This window comes from Macadamia integrifolia, unplaced genomic scaffold (assembly GCF_013358625.1).
Source record: "Macadamia integrifolia cultivar HAES 741 unplaced genomic scaffold, SCU_Mint_v3 scaffold2303, whole genome shotgun sequence".
NCBI classification, from domain to species: domain Eukaryota; kingdom Viridiplantae; phylum Streptophyta; class Magnoliopsida; order Proteales; family Proteaceae; genus Macadamia; species Macadamia integrifolia.
Window position 1 is genome coordinate 4,220 of NW_024868625.1, and position 18,740 is coordinate 22,959.

The 18,740-nt window shown below is 36.9% G+C and overlaps 1 protein-coding gene across 1 annotated transcript in view; it reads right to left on the minus strand.

Annotated features, from left to right (window-relative positions):
* LOC122066256 (probable disease resistance protein At4g19520) overlaps window positions 1–17,570 on the minus strand; it is an 18,319-nt gene extending 749 nt beyond the window's left edge. Inside the window, exons 1-9 of the mRNA XM_042630081.1 lie at window positions 16,894–17,570; window positions 14,232–15,369; window positions 13,386–13,661; window positions 12,093–13,292; window positions 11,355–11,983; window positions 4,389–5,027; window positions 1,727–2,864; window positions 893–1,168; window positions 4–800 (exon numbers count right to left, since the gene is read on the minus strand). Coding sequence (XP_042486015.1) covers window positions 4–800; window positions 893–1,168; window positions 1,727–2,864; window positions 4,389–5,027; window positions 11,355–11,983; window positions 12,093–13,292; window positions 13,386–13,661; window positions 14,232–15,369; window positions 16,894–17,387 — 6,587 coding nt within the window. The 5' untranslated portion in view covers window positions 17,388–17,570. The remainder of the gene's footprint in view (window positions 1–3; window positions 801–892; window positions 1,169–1,726; window positions 2,865–4,388; window positions 5,028–11,354; window positions 11,984–12,092; window positions 13,293–13,385; window positions 13,662–14,231; window positions 15,370–16,893) is intronic.
* Between the last annotated feature and the right edge of the window lie 1,170 nt (window positions 17,571–18,740).

Genomic DNA, 18,740 nt, shown 5'->3' on the forward strand with positions numbered 1-18,740 from the left:
CACAAAAGTCGAGACAGATCACTGATGTTGGATGGTAATATTTCCATTTTTGAGCAACCTTCTAGATCCAAATTCGATAAACTTGATGGAAGATCTGTCATTAGCCTGAGATCTCCACAATTTCTCAGTGTTAACGATTCAAGACGAGAAAGATGTCTGATGCTGGCTGGTAGGGTGCACAATCTGTTCCCTTCCAATTTTAAGTCATTCAACAATGGCAAGCTCCAGAAATCATTGGGAATCAAATCTTCTGACAGATTGCAGTAACTGAAATCTACTTTTATTAGAGAGCATAAACCAGAGAAAGAAGCAGGAAGCAAATTGGTACAAGTACGCTTTCTTCTTAGCGAACCGAGATATTGGGGGAATGAAGAAAACCATGAAGTACATTGCACCTGTTTTGAGCAACCATAGAGATTGAGTTCTTCAAGAGATCTCAACATACCAATGCTGTCTGGAAGCTTCAAAAGATTATTGCAGTTTTTCAAATTCAAGACAATAAGCTTATCAAGATACCCAATGGATTGGTGAACCTCAACCAGACTTTCACAATCTTCAAGGATCAGTTCCTCTAGAGATCTCAACATACCAATGCTGTCTGGCAGCTTCTTAAGGTTATTGCAATTTCTCAAATTCAACACAAAAAGTTTGTCAAGATACCCAATGGATCGGTGAACCTCAACCAGACTTTTACAATCTTCAAGGATCAGTTCCTCAAGATTGGGGACTCCTGAGAAGTTGGGGGTTTTCGTTAAGTAACTTGAATGACTAAGGTTCAGGATTTTCAACCTTTTGAGCAGCTGCATATTTAAAAGGGATGGAAGAGAAGAAATAAGTATCCATATAAAATTCAATCTAATTAAAGAAAAAAATGTAGATGCTATTTCATTACCTTGATTTCCTCCCAAACCTCTTTAACACAGCTATTTTCCATGTGAAGAACAATAAGATTCTCCATGTCGAAATTGGTAGGTATAGAATTCAAAGGGAATCCATGCCAACAAAGGCATCTTAATTTCTTAGAGAGATGTTCATATCCTCCCCTTAGGCTTACATTATTGAGTTGAAGCAGTCTTAGATTATGCATGCCTACAAATGCTTCAGTATTAAAACACACATCCTCAAATTGAGAAACGTTTAGGATGATACCTTCAACAGATTTGGTTCCCTATTAACAAATAAAATTAGATTAGTAAAAAAAAACAAAAAACACAATGCACGCATGCAAACAGACACTAGAGTAAATGCAGCAGAAGGAACATGAGAGTGAGACGTCTCTGCTCCTGATTCAGTAATAAAAGCTCAGACCTGTCTCTAAAAGAAATAATCCCAGCTGTCTATCCCTTAAAGATCCTACAACCAAGATAAAAGACAAACTAAACATTCTTAAACAGGGTAAATTGAAAAAGGAAGAGTGTTTCAAAATCTGACGTCAGCAACGTCCAACACCTCACAATTAATAGGTCATGAGTTCGTTCAAGTCTTGGGGTCTATCTATCAAAAAAAAAAAAAAATGTTGCAGTGTAGGGACAATCTCCCACACCACACTAATTGAGGTACAATGAAAAATTTTGTCAATAGAAAAATAATAAAGACAAAAGAAAAAACATAACAAACAATGTGAATATCAATTGTTAACCCGTCTCGACTCAAATCACTAGGAGTGACAAAGTTTTTGGGATGGTGGGCCACATGGTCCATAGAATAAAAAGTTGTTTGTTCTTACCTCATGTTTCACCAATACATCACAAACATCCTCTCGTGACCACAATCTTGTACGTTGTCCTGGTTGTTCAGGAGATTCTTCACGAACAATTTCTTTTGCCATCTCTCGAAGAAGATCATGCATCCTTAGTTTCTGGTCTCTATCAATTGTAATAAGAGATTTTTGAATGAGAATACGGATTCCAATATCTGGAAACAAGTTGCATCCATCTAGTATTTTGGATACATAGATTTGGTCCATTCCAATAAAGAAGCATGCGATATCCAGGAAAATGTCCTTCTCTGGGTCGTCTAAATCATAAAAACTTAATCTAAGTTTTTTTTGAATTTGATCACCAGGAGTTCTTTTTAGTTTGGCTAATACATTCTCCCATTCAGATAAGCTTCTTTTGCCAAACATTGAAGAACCCATAACCTCAAGAGCTAATGGATGTCCTTTGACATTACCGACTACCTCCTTTGAAAGCTCCTTGTAGTCATCTAGTGGAGAATCATTCTTAAATGCATGCCAACTAAAGAGTTGAAGAGATTCACGAGAGTCCAACTCTTCAGGATGATAAATTTGACACGGTTCAGCCTTGTTTAGCAAATGTTCATCCCTTGAAATGACAATGATTCTACTTCCAATACCAAATGAATCATGCTTGACAGCCAATGCATTTAATTGCTCTGAATGATCAACATCATCAATAACGATAAGAACCCTTTTGCAGTGAAGCCTTTGTTTGATCATATTTATTCCTCTATCAACGTTGCTTATCTTCAAGTTTTTCTTCACAAGGACATCAGAAAGGAGTTGTTCTTGTAGCTGAGTTAGACCATTGGGTTGTTGTGAAACTTCTCTAACATTCTCAAGAAAACTGCAACCTTCAAACCTATGATAAATTTTATTATATACGGCCTTCGCAATGGTTGTCTTACCCAATCCACTAAAACCACAAATCCCTATGATACGAACTTCACACGGAGAAAGATATTCTTTTTTATGAACACATAGAGGGAGATATATATATGAATTCATCAATGTTGCAACACGGGAATCTATTCCAACAAGATAACAAGCGATGTTCAATGGTGTTCGACTTCTTTTAATCAAAACAACATCATCGACAATTCTTTGGATAAATTTTCCCACCTGCCTGCAAATAACAATTTATATAACAACCATAATGATAATAAACAAGTAATCAATTTGGATAACCAATGAGACCACATAGATTAGGAAGAAAATTTTGGTACTTTTAGGCTCAATATTTTACGTGTGAAATATAGCAAGCTATTCCACAAGAACAGATTATTTGCCAAATTGTAACATAGCATGCACCTAAGTTCTATATCCCTGTAGCCCACATATTTAATTATCCAATCCAAAAGCTTAAGTAATTAGGTCGAGAGGCTTCACTGGTATATAAAGTCATCCAAGCCAAGGTTCTAGACTTCGTTCATGTGGGATTATTCCCTAACCCACTCTCATATGTGACCCCTCATGAGAGGTCATACATGTGGCATATGTGGTCCTTTGTAAATGGAACATACAAGTGGATATACTCTCTCGGTGGTGGCTTTGGAACTTACGTTGAGGTGTCTAACCCAAAGTGGAGGCCCAATTGGTAAATGAAGTCATCGAAGATCCTAGATTTGGTTAATGCGGATTATTCTCTTGCACACATCATCATCTAGCGGTTATTTTTCAAACCAATAGGCACCCCTCTGTGTCAATATTGTATTTCTAAATTATTCTAAAAATAATAATTCTGTTCGAGAATGTTATTTAAAGAAAGATTATAGGAAAAATAAAAGAAAATGGACCAATAAACTTCCATTTGGCCTTTCAAAGGATTCCAACCTATATGAATAAAAAATTATCAGTCCACGTGGCAAATGGTTTTAAGAAAAAGTTATTCATGTGGAAGTAGCTTTCCAAATTGTGTGAAATCTTTTTCTTCAAAATTTAAATGTGTTTGCTGACCCTATATAATGTCGAACAATAGAATCATAAGTTCAGGCTCAAATGAGAAGAATTAGTACCATGACACACATATTTGTGAGTTTATATAGAGGGACCAAGAATATTTACTCAAATTTTAAAAGAAAAAATATGTAAGCTCCAATTTCCTTCCCTTTCTCTTTTCTCTTTTTCATGTTTCTATTCCTTTTGTTCAAATGACCCTTCTAAGAAATTAGTATTAGACAAGTCCATTGGAAAAGAAATAAACAAAAAAATATCAAGAGTAATAATAAGGTTATGGGCGATATCATAGATGCAGGGCGATATCATAGATGCATGCTAAAAATACCAATACATATGAAGCCAAGAAATCCAATTTTACAGAAAAACAAGGGAGACCACTTCAACAAATAGATTGTGAGACCTATGCCTGGGCCTAATTAATTGTTTATCAGGATCTTTTTTTTTTTTTTGCTGGTAAGTATTGTTTATCAGCTTCACAACAACAATTAAGTCTCACTACAAGAAAAGGACTCAATAGTGGCAGTAATAACCACAGCTGAATAGGAGAAGAAATAGATGAGGATGGAGAGGAGCGGGAAGGGCAAAAGAGGACAGTACGTCTGTGTGTGTGTGTGTTAGGGGTTAGTTATTTGTGCGGTGTGATTTTGTTAAAACTTAAAAAGAGGGTTCGCCAAGAAGGAAGGAAAATTACCCATTGGAAACGTTATGCAGATCCCAACCAGAAAGATTAGCAACTTTAGTAAGTGCTGCCCTCCACCTCTCTACCTTCTCTTTTTCATCTTTGAAAAGCTCTCCATATCTGGCAAACACTTCCTCCAAACTACCAGTCTGTTTCCGTACATCCGAAGGATCGACATCACAGAAAACAGGTAAAACAGTAAGAGCAGTCCTGATGCTGCTTCTGCATTCAAGTATCTTCAACAGTTCATCCAAACACCAAATCGAAGAAACGTATTTTCTTGAGAAAAGGACTATGGCGATCCTAGATTGTTCAATTGCTTTCTCTCTTCGCTTGTGGTCGTCTTCGTCGTCTCTGAAAGTGCGAATCCCTTTTTCGACCAAAGCACTGTAGAGGTCGTCGCTCGGATCCTGACTGAAAGTACTCAAAAAGACATCGGGATTCCATCGAGAGATCGAAGAAGACGAGGAGGAAAAGACGGCTTCTCGGATTCTCTTGTTGACCATTGGGGACGTTTCCAGTTGGGGATGGTTGAGGTGCTTCTGCAAAATGATCTTCCTCTCTCGAGAATGGCTGTTTGGAGTCTTGATTGGATTGTCACTTGTTAGCTTTATATATAAATCTCCAACATCTACAGTATAAAGAGTCGGACTTCAGTGGAAAGTGGAAAATGGAAAATGCTTTGAAAACGCGGTGAATTTTCGATAGCGTTTAGTTTGCTAATTCCGTTGTGCAAATCCTTTTTCTACACGTTAAACCTTTTTTTTTTTTTTTTTAAAGAATCTATGCGTTAAATTCACGGACGCTTGAAGAGTTTAATTAAGAAATCCGACATTAATTGAGGTGATTAAAAACGTAAATGGGAAATTTTGCTGCTGTGCGCGGGTTGCAGCCTAGTGACTGCAATCCCTTGTAATCAGTCAATGAAATGGAATCTCAAGGGTATTTCTATTTCTAAAATATTAAAACCTAATAGGATAATTGTGAGAAAGGAATTTTGTTGCCACGAGGATTTGGCTCCTCTGATGAGTGTCCATTGTTCAAGTCTTGCCCATAAATACTTGGGCGAGCGTCACGTGTTTAGATGATGATTCAATTTGTTTTTGGCATCTCGTTCTACATGCCTTTGTCAGCACCTCATTCTCCATGTCTTCTCTCAAGACATTGGATCATTGCCTCGTCATGTGTTAGAAAGGAGTACCCGTATAAGACCATTGTATGGATGGAAGTATTCCAGTATTCCAGTATTCTAGTAGTCCAGAAGACAAACTTTTGATGCAGACCATCAGTGATGTTTGAAGCAAAAGAACCAAGGTGGGTTGAATCGTATCAGAAGATACTCTCATTAAGGTCTGAAATGCCCCTTATAGAAGTACAATTGAGGATTTCTGCGTTTTACCTCCAAGATAAATCAACCGTGTGATCTCTGTCTGATTGTTCACAGAGTGTGATCCTTTGGGAGAGAAAGAGATTGCACCCTTAAGGAACAAGTATATATATATATATATATACCCACATTTTCACTCCTCTTGTGTTCATTGTTCACATCACCTATTAACATAAGGTCGCTTTTTTTTTCTTCTTTTTTTTCTTTTGCTAACAACAGGTATCCAGGTCAAAACTAATCCCACGGACCCATATTGATCCCACAACCGCATGGACTGAGTCATACCGGAGTTGAATAAGAACCATTCAACATAAGGTCTCATTATTTATCAGCATTCCCAACTTACACTGATTCCAGGTAGAAAGAAAGCAGCTAAAACTATTAAGTTTACAAATAAGATTAGTCTGATTATTATGGTCCCAATTAGAATAACAAAAAGATTTGAAACTCGTGTGCAACGACCATGCCTCTTGAAAGTGGAATAATTTTTTGAAAGATGATCGAAAACCAAACAATGTAAAAACAATGGGATTGTGATCCAACCGTGTTGAGGGAAGATTGGAAATGGAAGCGTTCGGAAATAGGGTCGACCAGAGAGGATTGGCAAATCATTTGTCCAAAACCTTTTTGATCAATTTAGGGGGTTTTTATCTGTTAGACCAAGTGAATCAAAGCAAGAGAGAATATTTTCAGAATGGCCGTAGAAGAAGGGTAGAAAGGACCGCCACCAATTGCCGTTACTAGAAAGCACCTCATTAAAATCTATAATAATTTTACTAAAAAAAAAAAATCTATAATAATGAGAAAGGGTGATAATAAAGAATTGATAATGTAACCAAAACTGATCAACAGAATGCAGTGAAAGCAGGAGGCATTCTACAAGGTCTACTGAAGGCTAAGATGAACAATTGGAATGTAACGAAAGTATGGTTCTCCGACAAGAAGCTAATCAACCTCATACCTTATCCAACCAAGGGTGCTTGACCACTATTTCATTTTGCTACATTTTGTAACATATATGAACTCTCTCGGTCCATCACTTTTGTGTACAAAGACAGATCTAACACCGCTATAGCAGTTTTTCAGGGGACTAGTTCGACTCATGCTACCGCACAAGCAAATTAGTCTGTAGATAATGTAACATCTTTTATATAATATAACTTTTTTCTTTGATTAAAAAAAAAAAAAAAAAGAAAGAATTGATAAATTGGCAAAGGGTTGTGCCAGAAGTAGCGTGGAGGTTCACTTTAGGAGGAGCATAAATAAAAAAAAAAAAAAAAATCAAGCACCAATTTTTTCATCTGCTATCCGGGATGAGCACCACCAAAAAAGTGGGGGAGGAGATCAGCATTATTAATAGAAATAGAATTAGAGGATAAAATCCAAAGACCACATTCATCTCTTTCTCCAAAATTGTTAACAAAACCATCGTGAGTTGTAGGAGTTAAAACACTTACGAAGCATAGTTAGCAAATTCGGATTCAAGAATTATTCGGACGGAGAATTATTCGGAATAATTCGGACGATTAATTTAAGGATTCGGTCAAAAAAGCGGTCAAAAAAATTTTTTTTTTAATTGTTTTTTTATTTTATTTTTTTATTTTTGGTTTTTTTTTTTTAATAATGTTTAAATGGACCGAATAATTCGGATTCGGTCCGAATTATTCGCGATTTATATTCACTTTTGAAAAAGTCACGAATTTTAAAGAATTTTATTTTTAATTCGGATTCGGTCCGAATTTTTGATAAAATTCGAAAAAATTTGGTTCGGCCGAATAATTCGTGAATTATTCGGCCGAATTGATAACACTGTTACGAAGAGAGAAGGTAGCAATGTAGTATGATCCCTACATCTTTAGTTTCATTAAGAAAAATAATATCTTGATGCCATTTTATACAAAAATCCCATGCTCATTGGGAGTTCTTGAGTTCAAACCCCCTGGTTGTTATCTATTTTCCTCCCAACCTATAAAAAAATAAAATAAAAAAAAGGAGACAATTTTTAGTGAATTTTCCCTAGAGGCCACCAACATTCCAAAAAAGGAGCTCATGGTAAAATATGGAAGTACCAAATGAATCCCAGAATAAAAAATCACAAAACATAAACCTAATGATATTAGCAGATTAAGCAAGGAGAGAACAGAGGGAATAGTGTTAAGAGGAATCAGGGCAACGTAGAGTCAACCCAAAAAGCAAATTACAAAAGAAAATTAAAATAAAACGACCAACCGATATCTAAACTCTTTGACCTAAACGGAACCAATAGAAAGAAAAACTTAACAATATACTTATCGTGGGTGCTAAGATGGTTAGGGAGAATTGGGGATTATGTGAATAGAATTTCATGTTCGATTCTTCATCTATGTATTTACGGTTTAATGGAGACTGTGACGGCGGGATCATCGATCCATTCCTTAAGAGCAGAAATAAGAGCAGCAGGACTAGTAAAGAAAGAAATACAGATGAGAATCAGATTGATTCCCTAATAAACAGGTCCTTTCAAAGAACAGTGGCTAGTGGAGAAGTCTGAACATTCACATCCTTCATATATTAGGATTCCGAATATCAGTAGTCTTATTAGATTCAAATCATCATGTGATATGGGGTTTAGATTACTTATCTGAATTGTAGAAAAACCAATGTTGAAGACATGATTTCAAGCATTTACATTGTGTCATGAACCTACAAACGTATGAATACAGTCAAGGAATCGGTGGGGCTGAGTGGTGTCACCAGCCACTCTCTTAAGACTGTAGACACCCCTTATGGTGGAATAGGGTTTTTTGCAAATCAACCTCTTAAGATAAAACAGCTCTGACGGCTCTTCCAATAGTCATTGCACTCATTTACTGAGCCATGTCGGGCCCCTAGTTAGTTAATTCGCGTTTAAAACGCGTTTAAAACGGCGTCCCGTTTTTTTGCCGTTTTAAACGCCGTTTGCCGAATTTTTCACAGAAATTCGGTAAAAAACGGGAACGGGGCTATTGAAAGTTTTTTTGCCGTTTTAAACGCCGTCCCGTTTTTTTGACAGTAAAAAAACGGATTTTGAAAAATATAAACGTTTTAAAATAGAAACGTTTAAAACGGGGCTATTTTTTTTTATTGTTATCTAGGTATTTAGAGAATTATTATGCCAATTTATGTCTATATATTGCCGTTTTTTTGACACCGTATTATTTAAATATAAACGTTTAAAACACGTATCGTCCGTTTTTTATTTTTTCCCGTTTTTACCGTATTTGACCGTATTTTTGACCGTCCCGTTCACGTTTTGATCCGTTTAAAACATGCCCGTACCGAACAATGTTTTTTTGCCGTTCCCGTTTTAACTAACAGAGGTCGGGCCACATTTAGGTTGTACTCAATCAATAACATGAATGCTCAATCAATAACATGAATGGAATAAGACGACCTTTTAATACAGTAACAATGGAAGCAAAACTAATCTTAAGTACAAGAGATGATGTGTATGGCAATTGTAAAATCACTTTTCAAGTGCCCAAAGACGTTCTTTATATACAGAGGGAGGAAAAACCCCTTTAAAAAAACTTTAAAATAGAAATTGTCCACCAAGGAAAAAAAATCCTTATCTTCCCACCTGAAACCATAACAGAGACTTTACTGAGATCACCTACTTTCTTGAAGTCCGATTAAAAAGTGGACAAAGTTTTCCTGAGCCAATGGAGGAGATCCCGCTCATGTGGCCCCTACTCCTATCTCGAGTGCCCTGGATGCGTCATGGTGGGTGTAAGCAAACTCAGTCCTTTCAAAATTGGTAAAATATTCAAACTTCAGAACCCATTGATGACTTAAAATTAAGTATATTTAAGCCAAAATTGATCAAATGTGCAAACTGTGTCTGCTTACATGACAATGACAAATTACTACTATTTTCTCAGAATTAAGGGGAAGGAAAAAGGAAAAAGGAATAAAAGAAAAGGTGTGGGGGGGGGGTGCCAAAAGAAGAACTAATAGACATTCAGGTATAATAGCAGATTACAAAGGCTTATCAAGGTTTGTGTCATGGTTTGATACTTGTCAAGGTTTTCGGTAAAGGCAAGGAAAATCCACAAATTCTCACTTTCCTTGTCATAAAACTCAATGTAAAAACAAAAAGAAAACCCAAAAAAGAAATGTGAATGAGAAAAGTTTAAGTGCTAAATTTTAGAAACACTTCAACAGTTCCTCGTTTTCTTGGCTGTATCAGGTAATCCAATTATGTGATAGAATATTGTAATTCAAATAGCTGTGACACTCTAGAAATTTAAATCCTTGATCTAAATTAGATTCATGCCCAAAACAAATGTAATGTAGTATGGAATATGTTAGGTACATTTAAACTCTACTACAATTCTCACCTGATTCTTTGATCTTGGATGTCTAGCTTGTCGAATGATCGAAAAAGTAGGGATTCCTGGGCAATTCAAATATTCCTTTGACAGGGGGCAGAATGCCTAGGAAATCACATGTTTCAGACCCAGCCCAAAACAACTCAATTTATGCTTGTAAAATGCCTTTCCCAATGATCTATAAATGTTCACTTAGCCCCATCTCTTGACTACATACCTGGAAACAGAATATACAAACAAATTCATGCTAGCCTATTCTCAATTCTTAAGTGGTACCATTTTTTGTAACTTTGCGGGGATCAATGCTTGTAAATCTGTTACAAAAATTAGTACCAACTGTTAATTCTCTTATAACTTTTCCTTGTAGCTTTTTTTGCATTCAAACAGTTCATTTCTTGCAGAAACATTTTTTTTTATTATTATTAAAAGAAAAACTATGTGCGGCTGTTGCACGGCTTGATGGGAAAGGCCTATGCTGCAAGTTTGAAGACCTGCACTCCGGTTGAAAATGGAAAGAACATATTCAGGATGAGGCAAACAAATCAGCCCAGAAGGCCCAAATCTGGACCCACGCAGTGCAATAAACCTGAAAATGAACACCACCACCCCCACCCTTCTGATCAGTACTAAAATTTTACATTTTATGCTGTAAATAAGAAATTCTCAAGAGGGTTTTTCTCAGCTTCTGTGCAATGTGCTCATGCTATGCTTTCTGTACAGTGTGCTGATGCTATGCTTTCTGTGCAATGTGCTCATGCTATGCTTAGTACTGAAATGTAACCTTTTGTGCTGCAAATAAGAAATTTTATATAATTTATCCAAAAAAGAAATAAATTATGTTCCAAAGGATTAAACGATTAAGCAGTTGCCTATGACATTCATTCCTGTCCCATTATATAAACCTTATCCTCCACAGGAGAATACTGCTGCTACCCTACCGATTTGAGTGAAGAACCAATCTGTAGGGGTCAATGAAATAATTAATAAAGAATATACACAGAATATCATTGATCTGTCAACTGGTTAATTTGGATCTACTGGCATCAACACCCGCATTCCAAATCTAATTATCTTAAATGAATAGACTGTACTCACAGGATTCAATACAAGAACGAGAAGAGGAAGAGCTCGGTTTCTGCTCCAACAACATTCTCACATGGGTATGAGGATATCCAGCTTGCAAATGGATGTCTCTACAATGGGCTTGTGTTACCCATCGGAAATGGTAACTAATGCAGGAATCACAGGCCAATCCCCAATCTTTTGGCATCAATGCCAAATCCTGCAATGCCCTCATTGTGGCCACTCTCATTCTCATCTTCGATGTGAACCAATACTGATTCTTTTCTATCCATAACAACATCACCAACAGAAGCAGACATATATTCCACCATCGATCGATCATCTGATAGGTTCTTCTCCTCATCTGGCCTGTGGACAAGCAGGACTCCACACCTCTTCACTTGCAAACTTCCTCCACCCATCATTTCCAAAATTTCTACTGAAACCTCCACTTGATCCCCAACTTCGAAGTTATTGCCATATCCAACTTCGCATTCCGAGAAATCCCGAAGCTCAGCAATTGTAACATGGCGCACCCATAATTGTAGAAATAGGTGACGTCTGAGTTGCGATGTTCCGACAATGGGTTCCCATTGAATATCTTTGGTTTTATTATAAATTACAGTGATAGAACGGAATAGTTCGAGTTCTTTTCCAGTTGAAAAAACAGCAGATACATCCAACCCTTGGATCTTACAACCCAAACAGGCAGATACCTCAAAGGATATTGAAGACCCCATATTTTGATGGCTTATCCATTCCGGAATCTCACTCCCACGACCCCATACTTCAAAACCCCTATGTATATCCTGATCCACAGAATAAATTCATGATGATGTTAACATTAAGACACAGAGAGACAGAGAGAGAGAGAGAGAGAGAGAGAGAGAGAGAGAGAGAGAGAGAGAGAGAATGAACCTGGAAAAGGCTATTCTTCCTCAAGGTGTTCCCCAGATGGCGGCACTCTTCCACGCGAATGCATTGCATAGATTGAGAAGTTTCCATGCTCTGAATCTCCTCACATTGGAAGTTCGTTATGTCATCATCTACAAACATGGTTTCTAAATTTGATGGAAGCTTTGGCAGTGTTTGAGGACTCTCACAGCCTTCCAAAGTTAGGATCTCAAGATTAGGAAGACAACTTATTTCATCCGATTTACTACAGAAGTAATCATAGTTGACAACTAAATATCGTAAATACTGTAAGTCCACAACGTCTATTCCGTGCAAAGATGTGCAACCGCTTGTCAGCAACTGCTTTAAGTGCGATGAAAGCTTTGGAAATGACTGTAGCCCCCTACATCCATTCAGATTAAGACACAAAAGTCGAGACAGATCACTGATGTTGGATGGTAATATTTCCATTTTTGAGCAACCTTCTAGATCCAAATTCGATAAACTTGACGGAAGATCTGTCATTAGTTTGAGATCTCCACAATGTCTCAGTGTTAACGATTCAAGCCGAGAAAGATGTCTAATGCTGGCTGGTAGGGTGCACAATCTGTTCCCCTCCAATTTTAATTCATTCAACAATGGCAAGCTCCAGAAATCATTGGGAATCAAATCTTCTGACAGATTGCAGTAACTGAAATCTACTTTTATCAGAGAGCATAAACCAGAGAAAGAAGCAGGAAGCAAAGAGGTACAAGTACGCTTTCTTCTTAGCGAACAGAGATATTGGGGGAATGAAGAAAACCATGAAGTAGATTGCACCAGTTTTGAGCAACCATAAAGATTGAGTTCTTCAAGAGATCTCAACATACCAATGCTGTCTGGAAGCTTCAAAAGATTATTGCAGTTTTTCAAATTCAAGACAATAAGCTTGTCAAGATATCCAATGGATTGGTGAACCTCAACCAGACTTTCACAATCTTCAAGGATCAGTTCCTCCAGAGATCTCAACATACCAATTCTGTCTGGAAGCTTCTTAAGGTTATTGCAATTTCTCAAATTCAACACAAAAAGTTTGTCAAGATACCCAATGGATCGGTGAACCTCAACCAGACTTTTACAATCTTCAAGGATCAGTTCCTCAAGATTGGGGACTCCTGAGAAGTTGGGGGTTTTCGTTAAGTAACTCGAATGACTAAGGTTCAGGATTTTCAACCTTTTGAGCAGCTGCATATTTAAATAGGGATGGAAGAGAAGAAATAAGTATTCATATAAAATTCAATCTAATTAAAGAAAAAAATGTAGATGCTATTTCATTACCTTGATTTCCTTCCAAACCTCATTAACACAGCTATTTTCCATGTGAAGAACAATAAGATTCTCCATGTCAAAATCGGTAGGTATAGAATTCAAAGGGAATCCATGCCAACAAAGGCATCTTAATTTCTTAGAGAGATGTTCATATCCTCCCCTTAGGCTTACATTATTGAGTTGAAGCAATCTTAGATCATGCATGCCTACAAATGCTTCAGTATTAAAACACACATCCTCAAATTGAGAAATGTTTAGGATGATACCTTCAACAGATTTGGTTCCCTATTAACAAATAGAATTGGATTAGTAAAACACTCAATCAACAAAAAACACCATGCATGCATGCAAACAGACACTAGAGTAAATGCAGCAGAAGGAACACGAGAGCGAGACGTCTCTGCTCCTGATTCAGTAGTAAAAGCTCAGACCTATCTCTAGAAGAAATAATCCCAGCTGTCTATCACTTAAAGATTCTACAACCAAGATAAAAGACAAACTAACCATTCTTAAACAAGGTAAATAGAAAAAGGAAGAGTGAGTGTTTCAAAATCTGAAGTTGCCAACGTCCAACACCTCACAATTAATAGGTCATGAGTTCATGCAAGTCTCCTTGGGGTCTATCTATAAAAAAAAAAAACAATGTTGCAGTGTAGGGACAATCTCCCACACCACACTAATTGAGGCACAATGAACAATTTTGTCCATAGAAAAATAATAAAGACAAAAGAAAAAACATAACAAATAATGTGAATATCAATTGTTAACCCGTCTCGATTCAAATCACTAGGAGTGACAAAGTTTTTGGGATGGTGGGCCACATGGTCCATAGAATAAAAAGTTGTTCGCTCTTACCTCATGTTTGACCAATACATCACAAACATCCTCTCGTGACCACAATCTTGTACGTTTTCCTGATTGTTCAGGAGATTCTTCACGAACAATTTCTTTTGCCATCTCTCGAAGAAGATCATGCATCCTTAGTTTCTGGTCTCTATCAATTGTAATAAGAGATTTTTGAATGAGAATACGGATTCCGATATCTGGAAACAAGTTGCATCCATCTAGTATTTTAGATACATAGCTTTGGTCCATTCCAATAAAGAAGCATGCGATATCAAGGAAAATGTCCTTCTCTGTGTCGTCTAAATCATAAAAACTTAATCTAAGTTTTTTTTGAATTTGATCACCAGGAGTTCTTTTTAGTTTGGCTAATACATTCTCCCATTCAGATAAGCTTCTTTTGCCAAACATTGAAGAACCCATAACCTCAAGAGCTAATGGATGTCCTTTGACATTACCGACTACCTCCTTTGAAAGCTCCTTGTAGTCATCTGGTGGAGAATCATTCTTAAATGCATGCCAACTAAAGAGTTGAAGAGATTCACGAGAGTCCAACTCTTCAGGATGATAAATTTGACACGTTTCAGCCTCGTTTAGCAAATGTTCATCCCTTGAAATGACAATGATTCTACGTCCAATACCAAATGAATCATGCTTAATAGCCAATGCATTTAATTGCTCTGGATGATCAACATCATCAATAACGATAAGAACCCTTTTGCAGTGAAGCCTTTGTTTGATCATATTTATTCCTCTATCAACGTTGCTTATCTTCAAGTTTTTCTTCACAAGGACATCAGAAAGGAGTTGTTCTTGTAGCTGAGTTAGACCATTGGGTTGTTGTGAAACTTCTCTAACATTCTCAAGAAAACTGCAACCTTCAAACCTATGATAAATTTTATTATATACGGCCTTCGCAATGGTTGTCTTACCCAATCCACTAAAACCACAAATCCCTATGATACGAACTTCACACGGAGAAAGATATTCTTTTTTATGAACACATAGAGGGAGATATATATATGAATTCATCAATGTTGCAACACGGGAATCTATTCCAACAAGATAACAAGCGATGTTCAATGGTGTTCGACTTCTTTTAATCAAAACAACATCATCGACAATTCTTTGGATAAATTTTCCCACCTGCCTGCAAATAACAATTTATATAACAACCATAATGATAATAAACAAGTAATCAATTTGGATAACCAATGAGACCACATAGATTAGGAAGAAAATTTTGGTACTTTTAGGCTCAATATTTTACGTGTGAAATATAGCAAGCTATTCCACAAGAACAGATTATTTGCCAAATTGTAACATAGCATGCACCTAAGTTCTATATCCCTGTAGCCCACATATTTAATTATCCAATCCAAAAGCTTAAGTAATTAGGTCGAGAGGCTTCACTGGTATATAAAGTCATCCAAGCCAAGGTTCTAGACTTCGTTCATGTGGGATTATTCCCTAACCCACTCTCATATGTGACCCCTCATGAGAGGTCATACATGTGGCATATGTGGTCCTTTGTAAATGGAACATACAAGTGGATATACTCTCTCGGTGGTGGCTTTGGAACTTACGTTGAGGTGTCTAACCCAAAGTGGAGGCCCAATTGGTAAATGAAGTCATCGAAGATCCTAGATTTGGTTAATGCGGATTATTCTCTTGCACACATCATCATCTAGCGGTTATTTTTCAAACCAATAGGCACCCCTCTGTGTCAATATTGTATTTCTAAATTATTCTAAAAATAATAATTCTGTTCGAGAATGTTATTTAAAGAAAGATTATAGGAAAAATAAAAGAAAATGGACCAATAAACTTCCATTTGGCCTTTCAAAGGATTCCAACCTATATGAATAAAAAATTATCAGTCCACGTGGCAAATGGTTTTAAGAAAAAGTTATTCATGTGGAAGTAGCTTTCCAAATTGTGTGAAATCTTTTTCTTCAAAATTTAAATGTGTTTGCTGACCCTATATAATGTCGAACAATAGAATCATAAGTTCAGGCTCAAATGAGAAGAATTAGTACCATGACACACATATTTGTGAGTTTATATAGAGGGACCAAGAATATTTACTCAAATTTTAAAAGAAAAAATATGTAAGCTCCAATTTCCTTCCCTTTCTCTTTTCTCTTTTTCATGTTTCTATTCCTTTTGTTCAAATGACCCTTCTAAGAAATTAGTATTAGACAAGTCCATTGGAAAAGAAATAAACAAAAAAATATCAAGAGTAATAATAAGGTTATGGGCGATATCATAGATGCAGGGCGATATCATAGATGCATGCTAAAAATACCAATACATATGAAGCCAAGAAATCCAATTTTACAGAAAAACAAGGGAGACCACTTCAACAAATAGATTGTGAGACCTATGCCTGGGCCTAATTAATTGTTTATCAGGATCTTTTTTTTTTTTTTGCTGGTAAGTATTGTTTATCAGCTTCACAACAACAATTAAGTCTCACTACAAGAAAAGGACTCAATAGTGGCAGTAATAACCACAGCTGAATAGGAGAAGAAATAGATGAGGATGGAGAGGAGCGGGAAGGGCAAAAGAGGACAGTACGTCTGTGTGTGTGTGTGTTAGGGGTTAGTTATTTGTGCGGTGTGATTTTGTTAAAACTTAAAAAGAGGGTTCGCCAAGAAGGAAGGAAAATTACCCATTGGAAACGTTATGCAGATCCCAACCAGAAAGATTAGCAACTTTAGTAAGTGCTGCCCTCCACCTCTCTACCTTCTCTTTTTCATCTTTGAAAAGCTCTCCATATCTGGCAAACACTTCCTCCAAACTACCAGTCTGTTTCCGTACATCCGAAGGATCGACATCACAGAAAACAGGTAAAACAGTAAGAGCAGTCCTGATGCTGCTTCTGCATTCAAGTATCTTCAACAGTTCATCCAAACACCAAATCGAAGAAACGTATTTTCTTGAGAAAAGGACTATGGCGATCCTAGATTGTTCAATTGCTTTCTCTCTTCGCTTGTGGTCGTCTTCGTCGTCTCTGAAAGTGCGAATCCCTTTTTCGACCAAAGCACTGTAGAGGTCGTCGCTCGGATCCTGACTGAAAGTACTCAAAAAGACATCGGGATTCCATCGAGAGATCGAAGAAGACGAGGAGGAAAAGACGGCTTCTCGGATTCTCTTGTTGACCATTGGGGACGTTTCCAGTTGGGGATGGTTGAGGTGCTTCTGCAAAATGATCTTCCTCTCTCGAGAATGGCTGTTTGGAGTCTTGATTGGATTGTCACTTGTTAGCTTTATATATAAATCTCCAACATCTACAGTATAAAGAGTCGGACTTCAGTGGAAAGTGGAAAATGGAAAATGCTTTGAAAACGCGGTGAATTTTCGATAGCGTTTAGTTTGCTAATTCCGTTGTGCAAATCCTTTTTCTACACGTTAAACCTTTTTTTTTTTTTTTTTTAAAGAATCTATGCGTTAAATTCACGGACGCTTGAAGAGTTTAATTAAGAAATCCGACATTAATTGAGGTGATTAAAAACGTAAATGGGAAATTTTGCTGCTGTGCGCGGGTTGCAGCCTAGTGACTGCAATCCCTTGTAATCAGTCAATGAAATGGAATCTCAAGGGTATTTCTATTTCTAAAATATTAAAACCTAATAGGATAATTGTGAGAAAGGAATTTTGTTGCCACGAGGATTTGGCTCCTCTGATGAGTGTCCATTGTTCAAGTCTTGCCCATAAATACTTGGGCGAGCGTCACGTGTTTAGATGATGATTCAATTTGTTTTTGGCATCTCGTTCTACATGCCTTTGTCAGCACCTCATTCTCCATGTCTTCTCTCAAGACATTGGATCATTGCCTCGTCATGTGTTAGAAAGGAGTACCCGTATAAGACCATTGTATGGATGGAAGTATTCCAGTATTCCAGTATTCTAGTAGTCCAGAAGACAAACTTTTGATGCAGACCATCAGTGATGTTTGAAGCAAAAGAACCAAGGTGGGTTGAATCGTATCAGAAGATACTCTCATTAAGGTCTGAAATGCCCCTTATAGAAGTACAATTGAGGATTTCTGCGTTTTACCTCCAAGATAAATCAACCGTGTGATCTCTGTCTGATTGTTCACAGAGTGTGATCCTTTGGGAGAGAAAGAGATTGCACCCTTAAGGAACAAGTATATATATATATATATATACCCACATTTTCACTCCTCTTGTGTTCATTGTTCACATCACCTATTAACATAAGGTCGCTTTTTTTTTCTTCTTTTTTTTCTTTTGCTAACAACAGGTATCCAGGTCAAAACTAATCCCACGGACCCATATTGATCCCACAACCGCATGGACTGAGTCATACCGGAGTTGAATAAGAACCATTCAACATAAGGTCTCATTATTTATCAGCATTCCCAACTTACACTGATTCCAGGTAGAAAGAAAGCAGCTAAAACTATTAAGTTTACAAATAAGATTAGTCTGATTATTATGGTCCCAATTAGAATAACAAAAAGATTTGAAACTCGTGTGCAACGACCATGCCTCT